The sequence below is a fragment of the Dermacentor variabilis genome, chromosome 4 (genome assembly GCF_050947875.1).
Source record: "Dermacentor variabilis isolate Ectoservices chromosome 4, ASM5094787v1, whole genome shotgun sequence".
Lineage (NCBI taxonomy): Eukaryota > Metazoa > Arthropoda > Arachnida > Ixodida > Ixodidae > Dermacentor > Dermacentor variabilis.
The window spans coordinates 205,151,455-205,178,278 of record NC_134571.1 but is presented as its reverse complement, the minus strand read 5'-3'; the positions used below and the strand labels follow the sequence as shown (position 1 = coordinate 205,178,278).

The 26,824-nt window shown below is 47.0% G+C and overlaps 1 protein-coding gene across 4 annotated transcripts in view; it reads right to left on the bottom strand.

Annotated features, from left to right (window-relative positions):
- Window positions 1-222: 222 nt before the first annotated feature.
- 14-3-3zeta (tyrosine 3-monooxygenase/tryptophan 5-monooxygenase activation protein zeta) overlaps window positions 223-26,824 on the bottom strand; it is a 46,147-nt gene continuing 19,545 nt past the window's right edge. For 2 of the 4 annotated variants that reach the window (XM_075690842.1, XM_075690841.1), the window contains exons 3-6: window positions 23,590-23,713; window positions 11,257-11,420; window positions 6,415-6,510; window positions 3,250-5,130 (exon numbers count right to left, since the gene is read on the bottom strand). In XM_075690842.1, the coding sequence (XP_075546957.1) occupies window positions 5,071-5,130; window positions 6,415-6,510; window positions 11,257-11,420; window positions 23,590-23,713 (444 nt within the window). In that variant the 3' untranslated portion in view covers window positions 3,250-5,070. Of the gene's footprint in view, window positions 381-3,249; window positions 5,131-6,414; window positions 6,511-11,021; window positions 11,186-11,256; window positions 11,421-23,589; window positions 23,714-26,824 lie in introns of those variants that run through there. The other 2 variants (XM_075690844.1, XM_075690843.1) reach the window with 2 other exon arrangements.

Genomic DNA, 26,824 nt, shown 5'->3' with positions numbered 1-26,824 from the left:
CGCACCATCACTTGATCTACGTAGACGAAACTTTTTTGCTTCCAGCAGGTGACAGGACGAAAGGCACTATTTGCAATTCGTTAAACGCCCGTTCTCCCAGCGAGAGCCCAGCAATGTGTCGTCGAGGCCGGAGATGTGCATCCGCCGCAACCACACACAAGTGACGCACACGTGACTGGTCCTGCAAAGCCGGGGTGCAAGAACGCGGCGTGGGTACAGGTAGAAACTTGCACCAAAACATTTATTCTGCTTCCGCCTTCCCCGCAAGGCAACAGATGACGGCCACCTCCCGCGTTACAAACAACTGTCCCGGCAATCGAGGCCTGGAGTCCGCCGACAAAGTTTTCTACATCCCCGTTGACTCGGCTACGCTCATGTCGCTGCAAAGAGAGAGACAGGCAGAGGCAACGGTTGAGCAGCCCGGCTTGCACGGGAAGACGACAGGCAATATTGTCTACGCTTAAGCGGCAAATTCTCGCGTTACGCAAAATGGACCCCGCCAGCAGTGCCTAGCACCCGACCCGAAGCGTCGGGACTATGCACGATGCGCTGCTGCACTTCTACATAAATTCGCCGCGAGATGCCGCCACAGCAGCACTACCGTAGAAACCGCTAGGCGGTACGGTTTCTAGCACACACGAGCGCATTCGAACAGGCGTGCCGTACCACTGGAAATAGCGCCCACGTTCTGCTACAGAACGACTGTCGGGTTGAGACTAGGTCACCAAACGGGTCGAATAACGTCTGCATATTAGGAACAATGTCCTGGGCCACACACCTTCTGCGAAGTTTTTCCTTTAGCCTAGCCATCGCCATGCAGCAACGACCAAGCGTCGTTCCTGGGCACCGTCAGGATTAGGTACCGAAATTTCTGACACGATTAGCCCAGATACCGCGCAAGCCTTTGTTGTGTCCGAGAAACTGGTGCTTCCATTAGTCGTCGTACACGTTTAAATCCACAAATCGTGTAGACAGCGAAATTCTAAGGACCACGACGGATTTCGGAAAACGATTTCCCAGCAACCTGCAACTGTAGCCAGTGAAACCGTACATCGTTTGCATATACTAGCAGAGACTGGAAATGCGAATACCACGGCGCGAAATCTCCGATCGTGTGGTCCGTAGGCTTATGCGCTCGACTATACACCGGAGTTCACAGTTCAAGGGCCTGAAGCTACAGGGCAAATCAGTCTCTGCCCCCAATTTCTCAGACAAGTTATGGCTGCAAATGCGAAATCGACATATCCATCCCCAGCGGCGGACCTTTCTTTACCGGACCGGCCCTATCTGCCGGTAACTCCTCGGCACCGCGCTGTCGTGTTATTGAAGGTGGCGGTTGCGCTTGCTTTATGGTGCGAGGGACGAACGCCCATCGAAATCCAGAGAAACGCTTCCCACGTGTGGGGAGTCTCGCTTTGGGGTGTGTCGTGTTGAGAGTTCGAAAAGGCGGCGCAGGCTTGCACGAGCGAGCGTTCAGGGCGACTGCATGCACCGCCGACAGACTTCTCACAGGGGCAGCTCTGGTGCTGCAAACAGGACGTCTGAACCGCTGTGGGGCTATGCCGAAAAGTGGTGTACAAATATACGGACCTTCATTACCTGTACCATATTTTGGCTTTGGGAAAAAGAAATTCGCCCTCTTGTCTACGCGCAAGCTTGTGGAACAGGTGCTAGTGCCACCAACCACATCACCCGCTGCTAAGCAGGGGGACTGTACACTTCCCAAGGCATGAAATATTCACACATTCCCCATAATAGCAGACCTCGCCGTATAAGAACGCGGGTGCGTCTCCAGACGCGGGACCGACACGAAACCAGGCTCGAGGGTTGCCACTGGGTCTGTGCAGCGTCGACCACGAAGGTTAAACCATCGCGTTTGACAAGCCCACCTCTTGCACTCAAACACAAGTTTTCATAACAGGTGTGCATTTTTCGCACATTTTGCTTTCACACATTCCCAAACTCGAGTAACTGCAAGGTTGCCCACTCGCATCTCGGCTGCACCAAATTGGCTTTTCCCTTGAAGACCCCTACATTATTTGAAAATTATAACAGCGCTCACACAAGCATCCACCAAGCAAGGAGAGACGGTGCTTGCGTCTCGTCCGTTACTTTGTGGATGCATGTGTTAGCGCTGTTACAATTTTCAAATCAAGTATGCACCAACTCGCCCAAAAAGTTTTTATGACCCCTACATATCTGCACTAACTTGCACAACTGATCTGGAACACTTGCTAAATATTCTACAGAAGCCCCAGTGGGCAAGAATTTACCTTGCAAGGTTTCTGCCCCTTGCGATTGGCTCGCATGAAGACTTATCACTTAAGGTGCTTGGAAACTTGAGCAATTACGCGAGGTCCCAGATTTATACCTAAGTGCTGCAACAACTAAGCCTGCAACTTTGAACGCCAGTGGTAATGTTTAGTGAAACTGCACTGAACCACTAGAGGCATTCTTGCAGGGCCACATCGAGTGCACAACATGCTCATTCGAACTGACAGCTCTGTTGGATTTTTCCAGACGCCGTCATAAGCCACAATAAGCAGCCCTTCAAGCCTCAATCTGTCTGTCCACAGTGGGGAGGTCTGGTACAAATTGCTTCATTTGGCTTTGGAGTGAACTTTGCTTTCAAAGGTTATCTGCCACGATACTTCAAACTAGCCCCAAGGTAAGCCAACTTTCAGAAGTATAGAAAATGCTGTAGTTTGTGTACTCGCTATCATTTGCACAGTGAATAGCAACTCCCAGAACATGATCCTTCCATGACACAGGTCAGTGCAGCCAGCCGATGGACGCCACAAAGCTGGCAGTCAGATTTTACAAGCGTGAGGGCCGAAGCACATTACAACCTGCCTGCTCAATGATACAGCAACAGGTTAAACACTAATGCCACAGGGTTAGCACTAATGGAGACCATCGCCGCCGCTGCTGCTGCTGCAACTTGTCCACGCACCGGTCACTCTTACAGCCGCAGGGGGCTGGTTTGGTGTCATACTCATCCATCGTCGGCTACCAAACGCCCAGGCTTTTGACCCGACGGAGCAGATAAAAGCCAGCACTTCTGATGCCGCCGTGGACAACATGTGCTCATCACTCTAGCCGTCTTCAGGGACGTACCCGACGATTCAACCACCACAGGAGGAGGGCAACTGGCAAATCACACGCTCCGCTTCACACAGCAATAACACTGAATGCGCTTGCTTGTAGAGGAAAAAAAAAATGTTGAAAATGAAAAACCACCACCGGGGATCGAAATCAAGGGCACACGTTTCTCTTCCATCATCAGTTCTCAGTACACTGTATGCTCAAACAGGAGGGCAAACAAAAGGAATCGGGTGACAGCTCTGGTAAATGACAATGTTCTTTTTTTAATATAACGATGCTGCTGCGAGGAGGGAGAAGGAAGGGGGCAAGGGAGGGCAAGGAGGACAGGAGAGAGACCGAGTTGTGGGGGAGCATAGGCTCCAACATGTGAAAACAAGATGTCAACGAGAGTGACGCCTTCGAGGGGGGAAAAAATAAGTGGTCAGCTACGGAAGATCATAAATACAGTAGTGGTCGCAGGCGTTCGCTGGCCCCTCCCTTATATTCCACAGGGGAAAGAAAAGAAAGAAGCGCTTCCTACGTTGGGCGGTGTAAAGAGGGCCGCCACGCATCGGTTTTTTTTTTCCCTATTCTAAGCAATCCCTCCCCCTGCCTTCTCAATCTTTATCGAACAAATAAAAAGCTCTGCGCATCACTAGAACGTCATTCTCCCAGGGGGGAAAAGAAAATCTAACAGAAACAGTTGAGGGACGGGGGAAAAAAAAGAAAAAAGAAGCTGTACACGAACCTGAACACTTAAAAAATTATGTCCGAGACAAGGGTAGTGGCAGGAGAGAGAAAAGTGGTCGCTGCCGCCGCTTTGTCCCACAGGAGGCACGAATCTTCCTTCGAAATAAATGTTAAACCTAAGTTTCTCTTTATCTGAGTATAGACTTGCATGCGCATGCGCACTGCCTCAGCCAAGTGTGTGTGGAAAAAGTCCAACCAGGTAAACACTCCCTCCCCTCGTTCAGGAAAGAAACAGTGAAAACAACGGAAGACTTGGGATTCTTGCTGTCAAAGCTCCCTCCAAAAACGGTTGCAACAGAGAAAAGGAGGCAAGATGCTTCCTTCTTTTTTGGCTACAGTGGATTGGACAAATTAAAACAGCAGTGAAATGAACACCTAAGAAAGAGGTGAGTTTGTTGGAGCGCGTGCACTCAAGTAGCTTGGGCCACCTCCCCCCTACATAAAACACCTAGGCACAACCGCAAGGGAACAAAACGTGGGGGGTGGGGTTCTTGAAATCAGGGCGCACACAAACAGGAGGGTGGGAGAGCAACAACGGAACCAGCTATCCGACAAGACAAGAGCACCCGGTCGACGGGGCATGGACACAACCCCCCCGCCCCCATGTTGGAAACTGCACATCAAGAAGGCAAAATTCCTTTGGAAACGGAAGAGAACAAGATGGGAGCACGAAAACATTGGACCAGCTTGCGTTCCTCCTCCTTCAGACATTAAAAAATGCGCGAGAAGGGGGGCGGATACTTAGGCGGCCGTGACACCACACACCACGGCTCAAGAAGTGACACCACACAACGTGACCGCCCAATAATGCTCGCTTTGTTTCGAGACCCTTTCCCCCTGAAGTGAGGTTTGGCAAGACGAGATATACAGAAAGGGGGGGGGGGGGGGGGGGTCCCTTCTTCCACGCAGTAGGTAGACACAAAAACAAGACAACGAATAAAAAGAGAGTCAGGAGGAGTAGAGAAGAGGAGGGGAGGCCGTGAGGTGAGGAGGCGCAGCGGTGGCAAGGACCACAACGACCAGAGGCGGCGGCGGCAGTAGGAAGAAAGGGCGGGCGGTGAGGGAGGGGAAGGAGAGGAGGGCGGCGGCGGCAGCGGCGGCGGCGACGTCGGCAGCAGCAGCATCAGCATCGCCATCGGCCGGCTGCTGCGAGGGACGACGGTGTCGGCGTTGCTGCTGGGGCGGCCGCGGCGCGATGGGAATGCACGCGGAAGGGGCTCGGTGCACACACGAAGATCAATTGTCACCACCTTCCTGCTGCTCGTCGCCGTCCCCTTGGGTGTCCGACGTCCAGAGCTGCGCAGCACACGGAACAACCACGCATCACACCACGGACCCACGCTCAGTGCCACAGCGTGCTTTACATGAATAAATACTGAAGATGGAATGGCTCAGAAACAACAGTGCATTGTTGCCGAAGAGATTACTGCAATTGCAGTCCTCCATTGCACACCGCATTTGCACGATTCTAATGCACACTTTTCAATAAAAGGTGCGCTCAAATTTGTATATGTTAACTCAGAAACGAAACAAATTCTTACTTAAAACTATGCAAGTTAGCTAGCCACACTTATTGAACTCTGACGAAAGTAACGCTCAGAGACATCACAAGATGGATCCATGGTGCACGGAATGCCCTCCCACAGACGATGGTTCCGTGAGCCTCCAAAAGTGTGCCACTGTTTGTGCATTAAATGGAACTGAAGATTACTTTCTGTGGTCTGCAGACAGCGAAAAGGCTAGTAGCCAGCCGCTAACATTCAGCTGTGTGCGTTGTGTTTGCCTTTGTACGTTGCAGGAAATTGAACACAGTACACACCTACCTGGCTTCATTACTTGATGTGCACAGTAGAATCGATACCAATTCTTTATATAGGCAGTAATATAACTGCGAGTTACAATTGGTAGTACAGTAGAATTGTGCAAATGCAGTAGTTTTGTACAAACCATGGGTCCTATAGCGTAAAACTATTCCAATCTGAGGCGAAATTCACGTAACCACCAATGCAAGCAGCGTTACTTGAAAAGCCCAGTAAAATGCGCCCTGGTTTATAGGTGCCTTTTGTTTGCTTTCAAAGCAAATATTGCATTGAGAGTATTTTTCTGGCCGACTGGCTGACGAGAGGCAAGGAGCCTACTGAAGTGGAGAGGGGTTTGATGGGGTTGGAGCCAGCACAGAGAAAATAGATAACTGGATGAGGAAGTGGTGCTGAGAGAAACCTCATCCCCGAACACTAACGGCAGATGAAGCCCTTTCAAACTAAGGTAAATCACAAGACTGCACTAAACCCAAATCAATAATTTAATTCTGTTTTACATGCCAAAACTACAATCTGATGATGAGGCACGGCGTAGTGGGGTTTCCCTGTCCGTATGCAGTTTTAGTAAAACCTAGATGTGTACACTATCGTATGGACTAGTGTAAGGGCCGCACATTTCTCCCCCCCTCATTGTTAGGAGTGCGGCCCTTGCACGGGTAAGGCGCTTACAGTAGTCTGTCTACACAGTACATGAAACACAAGAATCCCAAGCTTTTCCTTTCTGCTGCTAGCTACCCAGAGGACTCAAAGGGGAACTCACCGTGAGGTTGTCTCGGAGGAGCTGCATTATGAGCGTGCTATCCTTGTAGCTATCCTCATTTAACGTGTCCAACTCCGCAATAGCGTCGTCGAATGCCTGCAAAAGTGCAATAACAAACACCTCAGTGCCCGCCACACAGGGGCCTACACTGCATCGCGGATGGCTCGTACAATGCCGACTGGTCTAACAACCCAAAACCCATTTGTATTCCAAAGGAAATGAAATGTCCTTGTAGCAAAATTATGCCGACAAGGCTGCAAGTTTCTACAGTGCACACCACGCAACATCTTTAACTTCCAAGAAATCGTGGCACACTTGAACATAAAGTCCAAGGTTAAGCATGTGCATTTGCAATGTTGAAAAACTGGTTTGCACGAACACACAGGCATAAAGGTTAGGGTAAAGCAACTCGAGAAAGGGCAAAACGGGCAGGGGTGCTCCAATGTACACAGGAGTCCCATCCCCACTTCCGAGAAGTACGAGTGTGACATAAATAAGCAACATTCAAGAGTTTTCTGCACGCTGCTCGACTCTTGTGCTTTCCTTTTGCAAATGGCATGTCCACAGGTTGAAATTCCTGGGTTTTGCATGGCAAAACCTAAATCCCTCGAAAGCATAGCATCATCTTCCCCGACACTTTGAATGCGTAAATATTCATTGCCTGAATATGTATTCAACAGTGCTAAACAAATAAGCTTCAATTACGACGCACATAGCATTGAGGGACGTTAAATTTTTTTTTTACGTGCCCCCAATGCAAGGCACACGGGCAATCTTGCATTTCTCTCGCATTGAAATGCAGCAGCTCTTCCGCGCTATATATACATGTGCACACTGGCAAAATTAAAAATGCTAGCTTCGTCACACTAGAGCGTATATAGCTGGCACAACGGCAGGGAGCCAAGTGGCCAGATCCCCGTCCTGTCGACTGCCCGGCTTAAGTGCGTCTCGACCACCAGTGACTCCAAAATACTGCACATTTGCTACAAAACAGTGGTTGGTAGAATAAACTGCCTTAACTTTACATTTTGTAAGAAGTGACAACCACTCTCCAACCTGTAGCACGAACGAGAGTTGTACAAAGCAAGCTAGACTGAGCCCGAGTCTCGCCACCACTGCGCAACATGCGAAACTGCTCGACTGCATCACGCGCTTCGGGCTCTGGATACCGTGTATAGCTGTCTATTTTTTTGTGTGTGCACACAAATCGTTGCAATGAGAAGGTGTTATCAAAACGATTAATTTTGCTAGGGTCAGCGATTGTGTCAAGCGCTGTATGCCATGCCTTCAAAGCTAAGCAGGTTGGGCCTAGCAGCATCACTAAGGCAACACCAGCAGTTGGCAGTGGTGAGCTGCTTCCATTCTTTACCCGAAAACTCAGTTTGGTGTTGAGTGGCACACCGGTGCAAGAAGCTTGCTGCCAATGTGTTCATTCTCTTAAGGAACATTAAAGGCCAATATTAAGTCGGCATGGACTGTTAAACTACCATTGCAGGAACCTCGCAGTGCTTGCTTTGCGCCAAGAAAAGACAGTTTCAGAGAAAATATCGTCCAACAGGTCCACATGCCTTCAGTGCACGTTAAATTGCGCGCCCTCGAGCGGGCAGTAGTGACACTGCATAAGCCCATCACCACCCTTTACTGCCATCACCGAGTAAATCAGCGCCCAACAGATCGATACGACTATTCAATATTTAATAGCTTTAATATTCCCATGTCACAAACATGCTCTTCCAGTACCTCGAGACAAAGGGCAATGCACAACAGCTCCTACTTACTGTCAAACTAAGAGCTGCTTTCGAAGCACTTGCATTTAACTGCACATTCCAGCTGCATGCAACTGTCTACACCAAGGCCTTTGTGTACGAACAGGGTCCACCTTCTTGGTCGATTACTTTAAGGGATATCACTCAGTGCGCAATGATACAGTAGACATCCATTAATTCGATTCTGACCGAAGGTCCCAAACAGTGCTTACGCATTTCTATGGGCCCAAACTTTCATTATTCCTATCCTAAAATTGGCCTTTGCCAGATAAGCTAACTTGACCAGCCAGCATTTGCCTGACCCCTAGGCAGCCCATTTAGTGGTAGTGTGTCTAGGCAACGCTTAAGCAACAGTAAATGCATCGAACACATCTCCGATCGATAATGACCAGTTTTGACCTGGCCTAGGAAAATTTTTCAAGCTATAACCAAGATCACATGTCCAATTACACTATATACCCGATTCTAATAAGCACCTTTTTTTACAGCAACTGGGCCAAAAATTGCTGGCTCACTGCAGTTAGGAAATCAAACCTGCCTTTGTAGAGTTTGTATTTCTTTACTGCTAACACTGATAAATTGTGGCTAAGCCGACTAAAAACCAGTTGCCACTGGGCAACTGGTAGATCCTCGTCTGCCCTTCTTGCTAAATATAGGGTGTGCATTACTCATTTGTTTAGGAGCTCTAATATCATTTCTACCTTAATTTTCCACTTTCGACAAATAGAAAGTTGATGCATTTGATTTGGGGGGCGTGTGAGAATCAGTCAAATATTGAAAAATGAATCTGCTGTGTGCCTCGGCGTTTTATATTAATTCAACCCGCCAGATAATCCTACTTTGTCAGTCCAGTCACTGAAAAATTACGTCGACTGTATAGTGTAACCAAACTCCAGTGAGGCTTTACAATGGATGTTAGTCATGTACAGTAAAAACATCCAACAGCAATTGTCCAGAACACAACTCCCCTTCAAAAAAAAAAAAAAAAACGAATATTTTTCTTATCGTAAACATGACCTACAATTAAGCACAGCTAAAATATTTAGCAAATGTACAGCACAACTCGTATTCCTTTGCCGACAAGTTTCAGTGTAAACTCAAAGCATGCAGACCAATGATCTGTCAAACCCACGACACCTGCACACATGCTAGATGTGAACGCTAATATACTGATGACCTACCAATTAAACTAACAATGACCACAGACATGCAGGCGTGCAATCGTTCATGAAATGACTTTAGCTTAAAATATTTTCATAGAAATGGATGTAAAATAGGTTTTGTATGTGTTAACATGCTCAGCAGACAAAACCTTTCAGCAAGTTTAATTGGAAGTACACCCCACTTAACTGCAATTTTTTTGCAATGAATGCAAATACAGCAACGTATACACATACAAAGGTAGTATCTACTGCACGCTACATCAGTTCCTTCGATGTTGACTCTAGACACCATTTAACCACTAACAGACAACTACAACATCCTTTGGATTTTCATGATGCAAGAGACTAGAATGTCAGCAAAGGAGTGCACAATCACCTGACTGGCCAATATCAAACATTTAACACGAAATGTTTTCCAGTTTTATTCAAATGTCACAGTACTTAAGGACAACTTTTGCTGCTTCTCTGCTACTAAGTTTAATCAAGGTGTACTATATATGTATTGGCAACCACTTTTGCTGCTTCTCTGCTACTAAGTTTAATCAAGGTGTACTATATATGTATTGGCAACCACTTGTCAGCAAGTTCTGCACTTTCTTTCCCCAGCAATGACTTGCACTGTTTACCCCCCCCCCCTTTTTTTTTGGAAAGGGGGGGAGGATCCTGCTCGTGCGGAAGTATATGCTGTGATCCCTATTCATGTAATCTGCATATCTGCTCTAGCATTCACATGGTACTATCAAACAAGACACTTGCAACAACTGTATTTACTGGCCCCGTAATTATGCGATATAAATGCAAAACATGGGCACAAAGTGGCAGCCCCAAATAATTACACTAATGCTTGCTCAATGCAATAGAAAGCCTGTTCAAGTACTCAGCCTTGCATATCCCTAAATCCAAATTAAACACAATTGTGCCTACAGAACCTCGTAAATTAGCCGAGCTCGGATATACTTTTAATGCTGTATTCATATGGCTATGGATTCTGTGACAAGTGTAACGAAGTATGAACTTCCTTTTCGGTTAAAATCACGAAGCCTCACACGTTTTTCACTGCGAGTCTCAACACAAAAATTACAAACCCTACGTGTGGTTTCCTTCAAACGCCACAAAGTAGCCAGTCCAAGCAAACCACGGCCATGCCTTTTTTTTTTGCCATGCCTTTCACTGCCAATGCTGCACTGCATGTTCCATGTAGAGAACTGATCAAGCAAAGAACACATGATGCAAACTGCAACTTCCCAAATGTTACCACCAGAGCTTTAACGTAAGTGTCTTGCCCCCGCCCAAGCTAACAAGAAAAGCTGCTGACATTAGCATTGTGCAACCTACGTTATGGACACTGACCATTTCTGAACTTGAAGGGCACCACACAACCGGGGGATGTGCGCAGTACAGTTCAAGCTAATCGCGGCACCCGAGTGCCTACAGACATGATTAGCAAGAGGGGAAACGCCTTGCCGCCGCCCTCGGCAATCACACCACTGAGAAGCTACCCATCCCACAGCTATTTCAATGCGGCTCATGCTGTTAGTAGACGGGTTGCAACAACTGTCGAGGTCAGTCACGAGAGACGACAAGCCTTGCCCTAGTGGCCCAGGCAGGCAGTGGCGGCAGCGTTCAAGGCACCCAAGGCATGGCAGAAAAAAAAAGTGGCCTCTAAGCCGTGTGTTACCTGCTTGGCCAAGTGGCAGGCCCGGTCAGGGGCAGTGAGAATTTCGTAATAGAACACAGAAAAGTTGAGGGCCAGGCCAAGTCGAATTGGATGTGTAGGCTGCATTTTGCCCTTGGAGATGTCGAAGGCCTCCTGGTAGGCCTTCTGAGACTCCTCTACCACACCTAGTTACAGGAGGGGGGAGCAAGGAAGAGAAGAATAGAAACTTGAGAGATGGGCCAGAAAGCTGGGTTACCTGCTTGGCCAGCTGGCATGCCTTGTCGGGAGAGTTCAGTATTTCGTAGTAGAACACAGAGAAGTTTAGGGCAAGCCCCAACCGGATGGGATGCGTGGGCTGCATTTTGCTCTTGCTGATATCAAAGGCCTCCTGGTAAGCCTTCTGAGACTCCTCGACCACACCTATGGCAATACACACACGATCCGTCACCACACGCCATTACAGGCCGATATCAACTACGACCTGTCAAAGGCAGTCACCATTAAGCATGCCCTTTGCAAGTGTAGACAGGCCCTGCGGAGCAAACAGGAATCACTCAAGCTGTGCAAAGAAGTCACTGCACAGCAGGGCACAAAAGTTCAAAGCCTTAAGCCTAGCTCATCATGCAAGCAACAGCTATTGAAATAGTGTCAAAAATGCCCTGCAGACCTAGTTATTACACTTGCCAAGAGCATTCTAACGGCACACTTCGAAGCACAAACAAATGAGTCACAAAAACACTCGATGTGGCAATTGCAATGTGTTCCAAATGACCAGTTGCAAGCCCACACGGCCACATGCAGGCATACCACCTGCCACAACGTCAAACATTTCCATGTTTTAGAAAATAATGTGCTGCACAAGTGCCACCAATGTCGAAATGTCTTTGAGCCCGACAGATTCCTCACAAAGGATTAACAATCCAAAGTAGAGCCAGCATGCTTATCCACTAACAAGATAAAGGTGAAACGATGTGCAGTCTACCTTGGCCCTATGCTCTGCCAGCGCACTCCAAAGGCATCTCTGCCAAAACAGCTTATCATACAATGAAAACTTATATGAAGAAAGAATGTTTTACAACTCAATAGCCACTTGTGCAATCCTCGACACATCAGTTCTAATGGCACACGGACTGGTGTTAGCTTTCTTAGCTCAACTTCAGTCATTTTATGCCATTGCAAGCAGTATGGACTTATAACATCACAACTGCTAAAAGTGTCACCAAGAACTACATGGATAAACAACCACACTGACCCAACAGTAGTCCATACACTGGAACAATCCATGCTTTGGCCCCTGCAACTCACTGTCAGCAATGTAGGACATCTTCAGCCCCATCAGAATGTGATTAACCAGTTTTCAATATTCTGACAAGAATTGCACAATTTTATCAGAAATCTTATGCTAAGACATGGATACAAATTTAATCATTAAGTTCCACACTCGAACTGGAACAAGTCTGGGCCACACCTAATTGTACTGAAGGATTCGAAGCAGCCGGACAGCATAGTTGGCTGTAACCATTGTGGCAAATAATTTCACTCCCCCATTCTTTTCGTAATATTTTGGCACTGGCTCAGACATTGTTCTTCAACCACATGACCAATGAGAATGACAATATGCGCTGAACTAAAAGGCAAATAATGCTACAAAAGTAGAAAACAATGAATTTTACTGCGCTGTAAAAAAGTTTAAAATTCCAATTTGCCAAAATAAATAACAAAAAGTGCCCTACAATTCTATCCTGAAATAAACTACGAAAATGCAGAACCCTAGCAATAAGCTACTGGACACTAGAGCTGTAATCTAGGAATATGTGTGGAGCGTCACATGCAGCATGGGCTTATATGTTATCTAGCATGCATTAAACTTGCCCCCCACTGCCTTCCCAAATGCTCAACCTAAACAAAATAACCTCAGTACAAAGGTAGGACTACTGCCAAGCAAATAAGTAAACTACTACCTGCAAATGGCCTATTTCATTGCAGAATGCTGATAAGTCACCAAGCGCTTTTCCCAATGTTAAAGTTCTGCAGGAACTGACTACAAAAGTTGGGAGGTGGAATTACCTTTCCCAGATGGGTCACATTGCACTAGCATACCACCAGTCTGTTCCTGCATGATTTACTGAATAGTGGAATCTGGGCTAGAACAAATTTCTTTTCTTCACGACTATAAAGGCCTAACAGTGAACTGATCCTCTGCTTTCAACAACCTGATGCTAATTACAGACGAGTTAGCTGCTTAACCTCCGAACCAGGAGATGCACAACACATGGCTTAAAAGCCCGTTTTAGAGTCCAGCTAGAGTGCTGCAATCCAAAAATACTCTTACGAAAAACTACTTTTGCACCAGGTTTCCCAACATCAGCCTGGCTACGCCCACTGCAGGGCAAAGGTCTCTCCCATAAATCTCTAACTTCCCCAGTCGTGCTAATCGTGGCCATGTTGTCCATGCAAACTTCTTAATCACATCCACCCACCCAACTTTCTGCCGCCCCCTGCTATGCTTCCCTTCTCTTGGAATCTAGTCCGTAACCCTTAATGATCATTGGTTATCTTCTCTCCTCACATATCCTGCCCATGCCCCCATTTCTTTTTCTTGATTTCAACTAAGATGTCATTTACTCGCGTTTGGTCCCTCCCCCAATCTGCACTCTTCTTATCCCTTAACGTTACCAGACCTTTCCATAGCTCGTTGCGTCGCCCTCAATTTAAGTAGAACCCTTTTCTTAAGCCTCCAGGTTTCTGCCCCGTAGTTGAGTAGCCAACAAGTGCAATGCAAATACAGTGTTGGAAACACTTCATGTACACAACTGAAGCTGCAAACAAGCCAGCTACCCGATTGCCAAGCAAGCTCTCTTGGCAAACTCACCCCAGGACCCAATACACACGCTCCAATGCAAGTAGAATGAAGGAAACAAACTTGTAAGACGTGCGCAATCCTCTTTGTTGTTTACGACTTGCACGTGCCAAAGAGGTTGCACCAACGCAGCACAGCAGCTTCATAAATGCCAGAGGCAAAATGCCAACAAAAAAATTTGAGATAAGCCAAGGTGCCCAACGGGAGCATGCTGTGCATTTGAATGAGGAGAATGCCGCAACGTTCTGCAGGTCGGAAATTGGCACTTGCGGCACAGGAGCACCCCGTGTACTAGTTCGCATATTGAGGCGCATAACACTACTACGCTAATACGTAGCAGGCACAGCTATGAAGGCTAGAGATTCTGCTTGCTGTTTTAAACTGCGAGCAAGAAGTAGTGCGTCAGGTATGAAACAAAAAGCACACGTACATGGTCTGTCTAAAGTAACGAGACTGCCTGCCACGTGGCGCTGCAGTCGCGTGTAGTGCATTTCCTGTAAGCAGAATGTGGTGGGAGTTCTAAACTAAGTAACACACCGGGTGGCAGCTGCATCCGAGCTCCGACAGTGAGGATCTGAAGTGTTGCAAAATGTGTTGCAGTTTTTTGGCATGGCAGAAAACGTCAAAGATGGAGCATTCGCTGGTGCAGCGGTAGGAGATTACATTTTGCTTTCGCCTGGGCAAAACCACTTCAGAGACGCCTTGGTTAACGAGGCTTGCAAAGACGACGCCCTGTCAAGGACCCAGGTTTTCCTGTGTTTCAGAGTGTTCGAAAACGGACGGGAGATTGTTGAAGACGTGAAGCATCTGGATACCCTTCAACGAGCAGTTAGGACGAAAATGTGGCCAAGTAAAAAAATCACCTGGAGTGATTGTCGTTTCAGTATTGGATGACTTGTTGAAGGACTCAACATGTGCAAAGCAGTTAAAATTGTTTCTGAAAATCACCCGCCGTGGTTGCTCAGTGGCTATGGTGTTGGGCTGCTGAGCACGAGGTCGCGGGATCGAATCCCGGCCACGGCGGCCGCATTTCGATGGGGGCGAAATGCGAAAACACCTGTGTGCTTAGATTTAGGTGCACGTTAAAGAACCCCAGGTGGTCAAAATTTCCGGAAACCTCCACTACGGCGTGCCTCATAATCAGGAAGTGGTTTTGGCACGTAAAACCCCAAATATTATTATTATTATGTTTCTGAAAATTTGAACATGCAGAAGGTTTGTGCGAAATTAGTACTGAAAGTGTCGAGTGACGAACAAAAACGAAGAGTTGGGGTTCCCCACGAGATAGTGGTGCAGTTGGAAAGTGAACAGGAATTTTTAGACAGTAATAAAAGGCAACAAGTCATCGGTGTTCCAGTACAAACCCAAAACCAAGTGCGAAGTTCACAGTGGTGCACCGCACCCCGCGAAAGTGAGAATGTCGAAGTTGAAGGTAATGACAATGTTCATTGTCTTTTCTGACAAGTGTGGGGTGGTCCACAAAGAATTTGTACCGCTGGGACAAACCGTCAGTGCAATGTTGTGCAAAGAAGTCCTTGAGCGCCTCCACAGAGTGATCAAATGGAAATAACCGGAGATTGCCGATCGCTGGAAGCTCCACCACGACAACACTCCAGCCCACACCATCTTCGTTGTGGCTAAAGCCCCTCCATACACGTTTCCGCCGACCAGGTTAAGTACCACCAACCTGCCCTCCTCCACGCTCATCTCCCACTCACCCCCTTAGCTTTCGGCGGCAAGCGGAACTTACGTAGCTGCAGCTTCCTGTTACGAGTGGAAGTGATGCTTTGTTTTTTAGCGTTGTTTACTTTCGCGTCGCTGGAAAGGCTTTAATTGCATGAGCTGCGGTTGAAACTGAACGTGATTCCATCCAAGAACCACCGCCTACTGTAACCTGCGATCTGCTCATGTTCGCTGCTTCGCATCAACCTGCGATGGGTTGTGGCACGCGACAATGTACGGTGGAATGTAGTGCCTAAGCGCTTGGAGACCACTGCCGTTTTCCGTGCATTTGGAAAACAGCGACCGCGAACTACTACTTCAGTGGAATACACAGCTTGTCCCCTTTGCATTCTTATGGTGACTGCCACAGCTCTGCTAAGCACGCGTGGGAGTCTCACCATCGTCAAACGGCAGTCAATGCGGAAATTCCCGCAGCGCAACTCCAGGAAGCGGAAATGCCAGAACCAGAAATACCGGAACCGGATTTGGTGCGAGGGGAAAATGCAGCGCACAACGAAGGTTGTCTCTACTTAAGAAAGCGGCGGTGGCGCGTGGATGTAGGGGCTTTAGTTGTGGCCACCTACCTGGCCCGGACAGGGGTTTCAACCTTGCCACAGCCACCGTACGGCCACGATGCAAGCCGGCAGACTTTCCTTTTCCAAAACCTGAAGAGAAGCCTGAAAGGTCACCATTTCAGCAATGTTCCTGCCATCCAACAGGCTATCACATTCTCTGAAAGTGGTTACAGCACCTAACTTCCAGGGAGCCTTTGCAGTAGTGTATCGACACCAAAGGAGACTTTTGAAGAATTATATTAATGTGTACCGATCAGATCAATACATTTTTTACAGACCCAGTCTCATTACTCTAAACCATGCACGAAAAGTGCACGGTTTAGTCGTGCACTTTTCCGCGGCAACGAACCATTTCCCATAGCTGCGATGTATTTATTGCTCTTTCTCTAAGTATTTTTCGGCCAAATTTCGTATATCCCGAAATCTTGACCGAGATCGCTTTCAGCAGAGCTTCTCCAGCCAGCGGAAGTGGGTTCAAGGCTCCAAGTTCCCAGATGTCGAAGCAGCGCTCGTGGTGTGGCTGCAAAATGCAATGCCACCACAGCATTCACAATGGAAAACGCAGACTCTCCGGCCTTGGCAAATGGGCTACACCCATTTCAGCTGCAGCAGAGGTTAGTCTGACCGTTTTAAGAGGCGGAACAGTGTGGCCTCAAAGCCCAGGCGTGGTGAAAGCAGCAGTGTCGACGCAGCCACTGCAGAGAACTGGTGCAACAGCCAGCTTGCCGAGCTGCAGAAGAATTACTATGTTGCTGAGCCACACTTTCACACCGAAGCGACAAGCGTGCTCAGCCGCAAAGCAGCGAAAGGACAGTGCAGTGGTTCTTTTCAGAGCCAATGCCACAGGTGATGAAAAGTTGCCTCTACTCGCCTTTGGCAAAGCACTCAAACTTAGGTGCTTTTGAGTGTACGACTGCTGAACTGAGTCATCTGAGTCAACAAAGCAGCCTAGATGACTGCAACTCCTTCCAAAGAGTACGTTCGTATCTAATTTGGAGGGGGTTACTGTAGTTTCTGCCAGCCATTATGGCATCTGTGCTGCAACTGTTGGACGAAGGTGCAACTGACGTTGCCTGCAAGTTCTACAGAAAACCTGTTTCAGCTAATTTTATCGTTATACAAAAATGGTAAAGGATATGAAGTTGACTTGCTGGGAGACGTCCATCTCTTCTGCAGCACCTAGCAGCAAGTTCATTCAGTGGCTATCGCCCACAACTTTAGGCATGCAGGATTTTCTCGTGTCACCAGTTTGCCAGAGGTGGAGAAAGAATTCACAGATTGTAAGGAACTCTGCCAAGAAGCAAACTTACAGGTAATGGCACCACAGAAAGTGATGCGAGGAAGACGTACCAGTGACCTGTGAATTTACCGACTCTGAAACTGTTATCAGCAGCAGCAGCCTGGTTATGCCCACTGCAGGGCAAAAGCCTCTCCCATACTTCAACAATCCCGGTCATGTACTAATTGGGGCCATGTCGTCCCTGCAAACTTCTCAATCTCATCCGCCCACCTAAATTTCTGCCGCCCCCTGCTACGCTTCCCTTCCCTTGGAATCCAGTCCGTAACCCTTAATGACCATCAGTTATCTTCCCTCTTCATTACATGTCCTGCCCATGCCCCCCCCCCCAACCCATTTCTTTTTCTTGATTTCAACTAAGATGTCATTTACCCGCGTGTGTTCCCTCACCCAATCTGCTCTTTTCTTATCCCTTAACGTTACACCCATCATTCTTTCCATAGCTCGTTGCATCCTCAATTTCAGCAGGACCCTTTTCGTAAGCCTCCAGGTTTCTGCCCCATACGTGAGTACTGGTAACTCACAGCTGTTATACACTTTCCTCTTGAGGGATAGTGGCAACCTGCTGTTATGGAAGGCTACAAATAGAGGGGACTGAAGACGATGGCGACAAAGGGCCTTGAGCGGTGCCGACATCAGCCAAAACAAAGAACGTGCTATGCTTGCTGCGAAATGAAGGCGAGTGCAGCGGCAAGAATGATCAGCTGATGCAATGGGTAAAGCAGCTCGAGAACGCCTTTCCAGGTCTAAGTGCTACCGCAAGGCAGACCAGCATTACAGTTTTTCTACACTTAATAAAATAGCAGTAACACAAAACAGAGCTGGATCACATCTGGTATGTTCTTATTTTTTTTTTTTTATTCGAAACGTTTACAAAGAGCCAGCTTAGAAGCTCTTGTTGAAAAGCTGGTCAGTAGTGGTGAATTTTTTAGAAAGAACTCGACTTCAGTGCAATTTCCGCACCCTTTCTTATCTTGAAATTTTTTCAGTTTTTTATTACCTGGAGTTAACAAGCTATTACTGGAATTCATTAGAATGTCGCAAGTAAAATATAGCTGCACTGAAATGCGTGGAGTTACAATTTTATGACCACACTACTTCTGCAGTGCTGTTCGTTATGCATGAAACTAGCACAGTCGCTGCAGCTGCCGACAGTGGACACTGGCACGACTCTCGCAGTGCTGGTCAAGCCTATGACAAAAGGAAGGACCAACGTGCAAATGCAATCTAAACATTGCAAGGAGCCACTCAAGGACATCGTACAACAAGCAATATGAGCAGGAGTGGCAACTTTTTGAACTAATTACAGTGGTTATTTGAATCTAGGCCGATAGCTTTTTAAAAAAGTAATACCAAACTCCAGGGTTGGCTTAGATTCAAGGTTTTTAAAACATGCCATCTAGAAGTCTGTATCCCAGCCACTACTAACCACGCAAGTAGCCAAGTTATATACACGAGCATCATCGCCATTTTGACTTGTGTCGTATGCAAGCTAGTTCCCTATTCTATGGCATCGGCATGCGGCGTGGCATTATCGTAATGGCACCAAACAGGCGATGCCACTACAGTGCCGCTTTCAAATGAGAAGTTGTGCTAGCCACAGAGGCATCGTATAACGTCAAAGCTGGGCAAGACTATCATCGATGAGAAAAGCTACCATCGGAGGGGGCAATGGGAGATGCTTTTTGTGTGCGCCGCAACGAGGATGGCCATGTACTGTTTGAAGATAGCGTACTGTGAAGACCACAGCGACAAGGAAGATAGCAACGAGGCTAGCAGCGATGATGACGTAGAAAGAGCTTGGCATGTTCTTTATTCAACAAATGCTATTTTCATTTTGTGAACACTGTCTTTTTTTTTTTTCCTACATTTGAGGCAAGCTTTTTTCCCGGCTTGGGGGCTTTCGGGGGTATGCTTAGCATCAGGGTCGGCCTTAGATGCAAATAAATACGGTACTTATGGAAGGCTTGAATATCTTAACACAAGGGCATTAGTGGCTGGCAAAAGAGGACTGCACATAACAATGAGACTATCACGGTGCACCACTGTATATGCCAACAAGTTTATTTGGATCACGGAGCCATTTACAAAAGATTTGAGAGATGCATCCCACAAGATTGTCGATTAGCAAAGGATGCATGCAGCAAGAAGAAACAAAAGTGCGAACAACAGCAAGACAGTCTGGAAAGAAGTGAGCAGCAGACGACACGAGTTGTTAAAAGGGCCCCCGAAGCACCTTTCCGACACAGAAACATCAAATCGATTGTCATGCCTTTCAACAAATACAAACCTAATGGATTTTAGTGCAGAAGCATTATGTGCCCAATGGAGCGAAAATCCATTGTCTGCATGCCCGAAAAATGGTACCAAAAGTACCCGACACTGCGAAGAGTAAGAAAAATAAATGCTCGGATTGACATCAAATTTGTCAGGCAGGTTTCTGTAAACGAAGTAAAGTAATGCCTTTGAAAAGAAAATTGGATAAATTTCGGTGTGGGTGGGAATCGAACCTGGGCCTTCGGGGTGCTAGATGAGCACGCTTCCCTAACGCCACGGCGACTCCACGGCTATGGCCGAGTGAAGTTGTGCCTAGTGCGCACGTCATTGCACACGTCACGTCGCAGCCAATGGGGAGGAGGTGACGGCCCGTCTCGAGTGTATAAAATGAGCGTGTTCATGATGTTTCGAGATCTGCAAACGGTATACTTTGGCATTCCCCCATATAACCAGTCTTAACTGCCGCTGCGAATTTTCAGACCCCCATAGGCACATAATTTATGCAAGCACGACTACTTTCCTTATTCTGTCGTCTGTTGCCCTCAGCAGGTGCAATGCAGATGATACATCTTCCTTTTTTTGCTGCATGCTTACGGTAACCTTTTGAGATGCACCTCAACCTCCGATGCTTTATAGTGAAGCTTGCTGCCTCAGCTCTTTCTGCACAGGGGCTATTGAACAGTGCTTACCAATATTGCCCATTTTCAGAAGAAACTCAGGAATAAGTTTGCACAAGATAGCCTTCCCACTGATTGTTTACAGTTGGGCTGCTAAAATAGTGGGTTGGGGGAGGCATTCTTCTAGCATGAGTATAATTGTTGCAAGCTTCGTCTACTTTAACCCTTTTAATAAGTGCCAATCCTAGCACATAATGAGTCTGCTATTCAGTGCTGCCCGAGGCTATACACACCTGAGTATATTCCTGGCCAAATAGTGCCTCTGAAGTTATACCTTTCGTGACAACCTGCATATCAGTGGTAGCACTGCACAACTGTTCTTTGCATCACTTTGCGTTGTCTTTAGCTGGACATTTTTAGCCTTTGTTTTATTAACTGCGGTTTTATGTAGCCTACATGTTTTAGAGCGCAGCTCTCTCAGTGCCCGTTTCTGGGCTGAGCATCGGCTAACTGCGTGCTTGCCACTGCTGGCAAGCGTTTGCCGTCTTCCACAGCTGGCTCCGATGCCGCTCACGCTGGCGTTGCCATGCTGCCCTTCCCTCTGCAAAGACACAGACTGCACTGACCCACTGCCAGTCGGTGCAGTGATTTCAGTCCGAAATTCTTTGCATCAATATCCTCCTTAGGCCTGAATACAGCTATGGGACAATCACTCTTCAAGCTGGTTTCTATTGCCTACTGGTACGTTACTAACAGGAAGAACATATTTTTATTTAAATACCACTGCTCGATGCTAAAACATGCGTTGCCATGTATTTGGAAGAAGCAACCCTCTCCTAATGTCTGCTATGTTAAAAAGTGTACATAGTTGCCTAAACGCAGAGATTAAGATTGTGGGGTTTCTGGCTCTCGCAGTGGTTGTGTGGGGGCCATTGCGGTGTGTTGCTGGGGGGCCCCATGTCCCTCTCCTCCTTGCCTGGACGAGGTGGCAGCGGGTCATAAAACACTGTCGCTCTGCCGTCATCCCGCCCACGCGAAGGTCAACAGGCTTTCCCCGTTGGCTGACATTTTGGTGGGATTCGGGCCCTGCTTGCGTGCACTCCAAGTAAGTGCGCGTAAGACGGGGCCCGGGGAGACCACATCGGGGCGTTGGAAGGTGCGTACGTGTTCCTCTCTGCCGGCGGCGACCCCCTTTGTCCACCGCCGGCCAATGGTTACTTCGGCTCGGCGGGGTCCCAGCCTCGGCGCGCGCTTGCACACTCTTCTGTCGTGTTGATGTCCTGAGGCAGCGTGTTCCGATTGTGCCCCCGCCTGTTCCTCTATCGTTTCTATTTCCCGTTTCTCTGCTGTGGGGCGCGCGATGGCACGCGCTGACTGAAGAATAGGCAACTTCTTACTGCTGAAATTCTTTGTTCTCTGTGTCGCGGTGCGCCGTTAGCAGCCACCGGCGACCATTTGGCCATGTTTTGGGTCCTAATTAGCTTCAGATTCGGTCGTGACCTTAAAACGTGTTTGTATGGAGTAACACCATAATAAATGTTCTCCGAGGCTTCTGGAGAGCTTCGCCTAGGGTCTCCCTTGCTGTGCGCGCAGTCTCGCCATCTAAGCTGGGGCTGGTGGGGCGCGTACGTGCGCAGCTGCTCGTCAGCACACTGAGCGGGCCGGAGCAGGTGCAGACGCGGTGCCCTGCACGCATGGTGGCTCGGAGTGCTCGAACTCGCGGTGGTTGTCCGGCACGCGCGATATCGGAGCGTGCGCGCCGTGAGCGTAGTGAAGAGACCACAAGATAGAACTTTGTAGTATATTGCCATATCGCTGCTACATCCTGGATTTTCACGCAATCTCAAGGAATTCGAAACACACTTCAAACATGCGTGACAACACAGATCTAGTTCAATTTAATGTCAAATTTCTCAAAAGCGGATGACAAGAATATGAGCAGGCCACTTCTGCACAGTTCCACATGCACTGGACATGAAATCCAGAATGAATGCCTCGAGTAATTGCAAGCGAATAGAAAAAATAATGCATATACAATACACTGTATAAGGGGTCTTAAGAGGATATACCGCTCATGCTTTCACTGTCTTCCACAACTGGCTTTGATCCCACTCATCGTGCCAGCGTTCCCATGCTGCCCCTCCCTCTGCGAAGGTGCTGACTGCACTGGCCCACTGCCAGCCGGTGCAGCGATTTCGTTCTCAAATTCTTTGCCTGAACATTTCACGAAATGAAAGCGCATATAAACCTGCACTTAAATTTCACATTAAGGAGTATCGCAATTGTCGGACAGTTCTGCGTGTGCACTGCAATCGTTACTTCTGAAACACATGCACCTCACACCCCTTATTCAATGTCCTTTAATGAACTTGTAAGATACAACATGCAAGTAAAGAGGCTGTCTTAGTTAAAACCTTACTGCTCCACATATATCACACCCGGCATGTACAGATAAAAAATGACCAAAAAGAACTTCATGGCCACACTGACATTTACCACAGGACAGCTGCTGCTATAAATATGTACAGAAGCCAATGTAAACAGACCAGAATCTTGTGCACTACTCTCACCTCTGAGTTTAATACTAATATTCCTAGCGAGAAATTTGACTGGCAAATTTACAGTGCGTAACTCAAGCCCCTTAGGAGTTTCTAAATTTAGATGCTTGATTGCCAAAGACAATTTGCAGTAATCTTTCAAAAATCTATTTCTAATATGCTGATTGTATTTAAGGCTAGAAGACTAGAAGTTCCAACAATTGGAGAAAAATGTGCTTCTGAACTATTAGTGAAAATTCGCAAGGTAATTTGTAGCTTGGGCAAATTTATGCACTGTTTATTAATCTGTGCCAGCCGAACAGTCATTCATGACACATTCAGACGCTAGCATCAAATTCCTCTGGTAGCCATTGCATGAAACTGCAATGGCTGCCTTATCAGGGCTGCATACCCAGCAGTCGGGAGGGACTAAGCCCTGCATTCACGTCTATGCTCGCCCTAGATTCCAAATGAAATACAGTGCCACCAATCAACAGAAGTAAACTGCACTCCAACAATGCTTTAAAAATTCCTACAATGACGAAAGTTGCCTGAGAAACCTCAATTGTTGCAGCATACTTGAGTAGATGCTGCCAAGCACCGTATTACAGAAGCTCTTTTGCTCGAAAATTGCCGTGAAATGGCACTGCCATCACACTTTCTTTGAAGCGTCGAGTGGAAGTAGAATACTGAGTAGTACTCACTGTTCCTCTGCTCGCCGGTGGCAACCTCTGCCAAGTACCTGTAGTAGTCGCCCTTCATTTTCAGGTAGAACACTTTGCTTTCGGCATTACTTGCCTTGGGGATCAGATACTTGTCTAGAAGACCCTGCAACGGGACAAATATCTGGGGGTCAGTACTGCACCCAGACGCACTGGAGACACCCATGCTAACTACGGACCGACATCCAGCACAAGTGTACGAGAACATACAAGGACAATGACTGTCTGCTCAAGCTGAAATTATATTCTCAGTGCATTCTATTTCTCTGTGCAGTGCTTATCCCATGATCAACAGTTTTTTTTTTTTTCCTCTGTTGTGTACCGTGGAATGATAAATGTACGCCTTAATCCCGTTTCCAATGCAATGACATTTTACAAATTTGTCAATGGGTGTGAATCGAAAGTCCTTTTGCCATGCAAAGTGTTGTTCAATAGGTTGGAGACAATGTAGATTGCCGTGCAAGTGACAGTGGGATGAGAACGCCGTCAAACCGCCTAAAAGCAGTTCTTGCTCCCACTTTATTGTACATGAAAAAAAGAACTATTCAAGGTTGCCAAATCATGCAACTAGCTGCCTTGGGACTTGGTACTGCTTTTCAAGCAGTACCAAGTCCCCAGACAGCTAGTTGCTGTCTAGGTACTGCAACTAGGTACTGCGAAAGGACGATTTCTGAACCAAAGTGGAGACCATGTGAATAAAAATGTAAGGTAGGCAGAATAGTATGTATATTTGTAATTACCAGTATGTACCTTCATCGTCATCATCAGCCTGTTTTATGTCCACTGCAGGATGAAGGCCTCTCGCTGCGATCTCCAATTACCCCTGTCCTGCACCAATTCCAACTAGCACCTGCGAATTTCCTCATTTCATTGCTCCACCTAGTCTTCTGCCGTCCTCAACAGTTTCCCTTCCCTTAGTACCAATTCTGTAACCATAATGGTCCAACGGTTATCTAACTGGTGCATTATGTGCCCAGCTCGATTTTTTTCTCTTCATGTGAATTAAAATATAGGCTATACCGGTTTTCTCTCTGATCCAAACTGCTCTCTTTCCGTCTCTGGACGTCATGCCTAGAAATGTTCGTTCCATTGCTCTTTGCACGGACCTTAACATGTTCTCAAGCTTCTTTGTCAGTCTCCAAATCTCTGCCTGATATGTCAGCACTAATAAAATGCACCTTCCTTATGAATGATAATGGCAAGCTTCCAGTCGGGAGCTGACAATGTCTGTCGTATGCAATCCAACCCATTTTTATTCTGTGAATTTCCTTCTCATGATCAGGGTTTCCTGTGATTAGCTGACCTAGGTAAGCGTACTCCTTTAGACTCTAGAGGCTGACTGGCGAAATGGAACTCTTGTTCCCTTGCCTGGATATTTGTCATTATCTTTGTCTTCTGCATATTAATCTTCAGCCCCACTCTTACAATCCCTGTTAAGGTCCTCAATCATTTGTTGCAACTCGTCTGCAGTGCTGCTGAATAGAACAATCATGGGCAAACCGAAGGTTGCTGAGGCATTCGCCATTGATCCTTACCCCGAAACCTTTCCAGTTTAATAGCTTGAATACTTCCAATCACACAGTGAATAGCATTGGAGAGATCGTGTCTCCCTGTCTGGTCCCTTTATTTATAGGCATCTTCCTGCTTTTGTGCAGAATTAAGAGCTGTCGGACCTCTGCAGATATTTTGCAAGTCATTTATGTAAGCGTTCTGCACTCTTTGATTGCGTAATGCCTCTATGACTGCTGGTATATACTGAATCAAACGCTTCTTTGTAGTCTATGAAAGCCATATAGAGAGGCTTATTGTACTTTGTGGATTTCTCATATACCTGATTAATGAGATGGCTGTGATCCATTGTAGAGTATCAGTTCCTGAAACCAGCCTGTTCCCTTGGTTGACTAATGTACAGTGTTGCCCTTATTTTATTGGAGATTTTCATAAATATTTTATAGGATACTGCGAGTAAGCTAACAGGCCTATAATTTTTCAGTTCTTTAATGACTCCCTCTTTGGTGGATTAGTATGTTTGCATTCTTCCAGTTTTCTGGGACCCTCGCAGTCAATAGACACTTCATATAGGGAGAAGCGAGTTTTTCAAGCATTAAGTCTCCATCTGATCAAATCGACTGCTATCCCATCTACTGCTGCCGCTCTTCCTCTTTTCATGTCTTGCAAGGCCCTTCTGACCTCATAGCTAGTTATAGAAGTAGTTTCTGTATCCTGTTCATTACTGTTTCTAACGGAGGTATCCCGACTCCTCTGGGTGCTGTAAAGTCAGTATAGAATGCTTCCGCTGCTTTTACTATATCTTAGAGATTGCTGATGATGTACCTTATTTTCGCTATTACAGAGGGGACTGCCCCAAGTCATTTTGTAGCAATTTTCGGAGCAAGTGAAACTGTTGTAAACCTGCAGTGCTGTGTACGACAGGGCTGCACGGGCCCTGTCTTGAAAGAGATCTACGATGGGGAGAGTGCACCGAGTGCAGATAGCTTTATGTGCACTGTTTTCGCTGCTTAGTTCGAAGTATTTGCCCGCTGCTGCTGCTGCTGCCGAACTTCCCCACTCCAGCATTTTGACAGCAAGTGCTTGTGGTGATCGAGCGAGATGTGCTCAGGTTTGCTTTGGCACACGCGACATGATGCTTGTTAAGTTAGAAAGTGAATGATTACAGGTATATACGACTGATAACACTTATTTTTACTTCATACAGCTGTCTACTAATGAGGCATCGCAATCGATGCTTTGCCTTACGGCCAAAACTACGAGTGTTTTTAAAGTTACTTTTTACATAAAAGACCAGGGAGATTCAAAGCATCTAATGCTTTACTTTCTGGTATAATTTATGCCAGAAAGTTCTAGAACGGATTGGAATAGTTTTACGTTATATCTTATAATGTAAAACTATTCTAATCTGTTTTTACTCCAAATGTGCCATTAGCCCTTCGTAACAGGTCAAAATGGCTCACGCCTCACCCAAATGGGCATAGAAACAGATTGGAATAGTTTTGAGCTATAAAGGGCAAGCTCCACCACTGGAAAAAGCTGGTGCCACCATCGGCATGACATGGCATGAGGGATCATGTGAACACAGCAGCCGCGTCAGACGCTTCGGAAGCACCTAAGCGAGCTGAAAACTGGAAGTTTGAAGTCCCACCGGCACTGCCGTTCTGATTAAGTGGCGAGGCTTTCCCGCCATGGGTGTCTGCTTGAC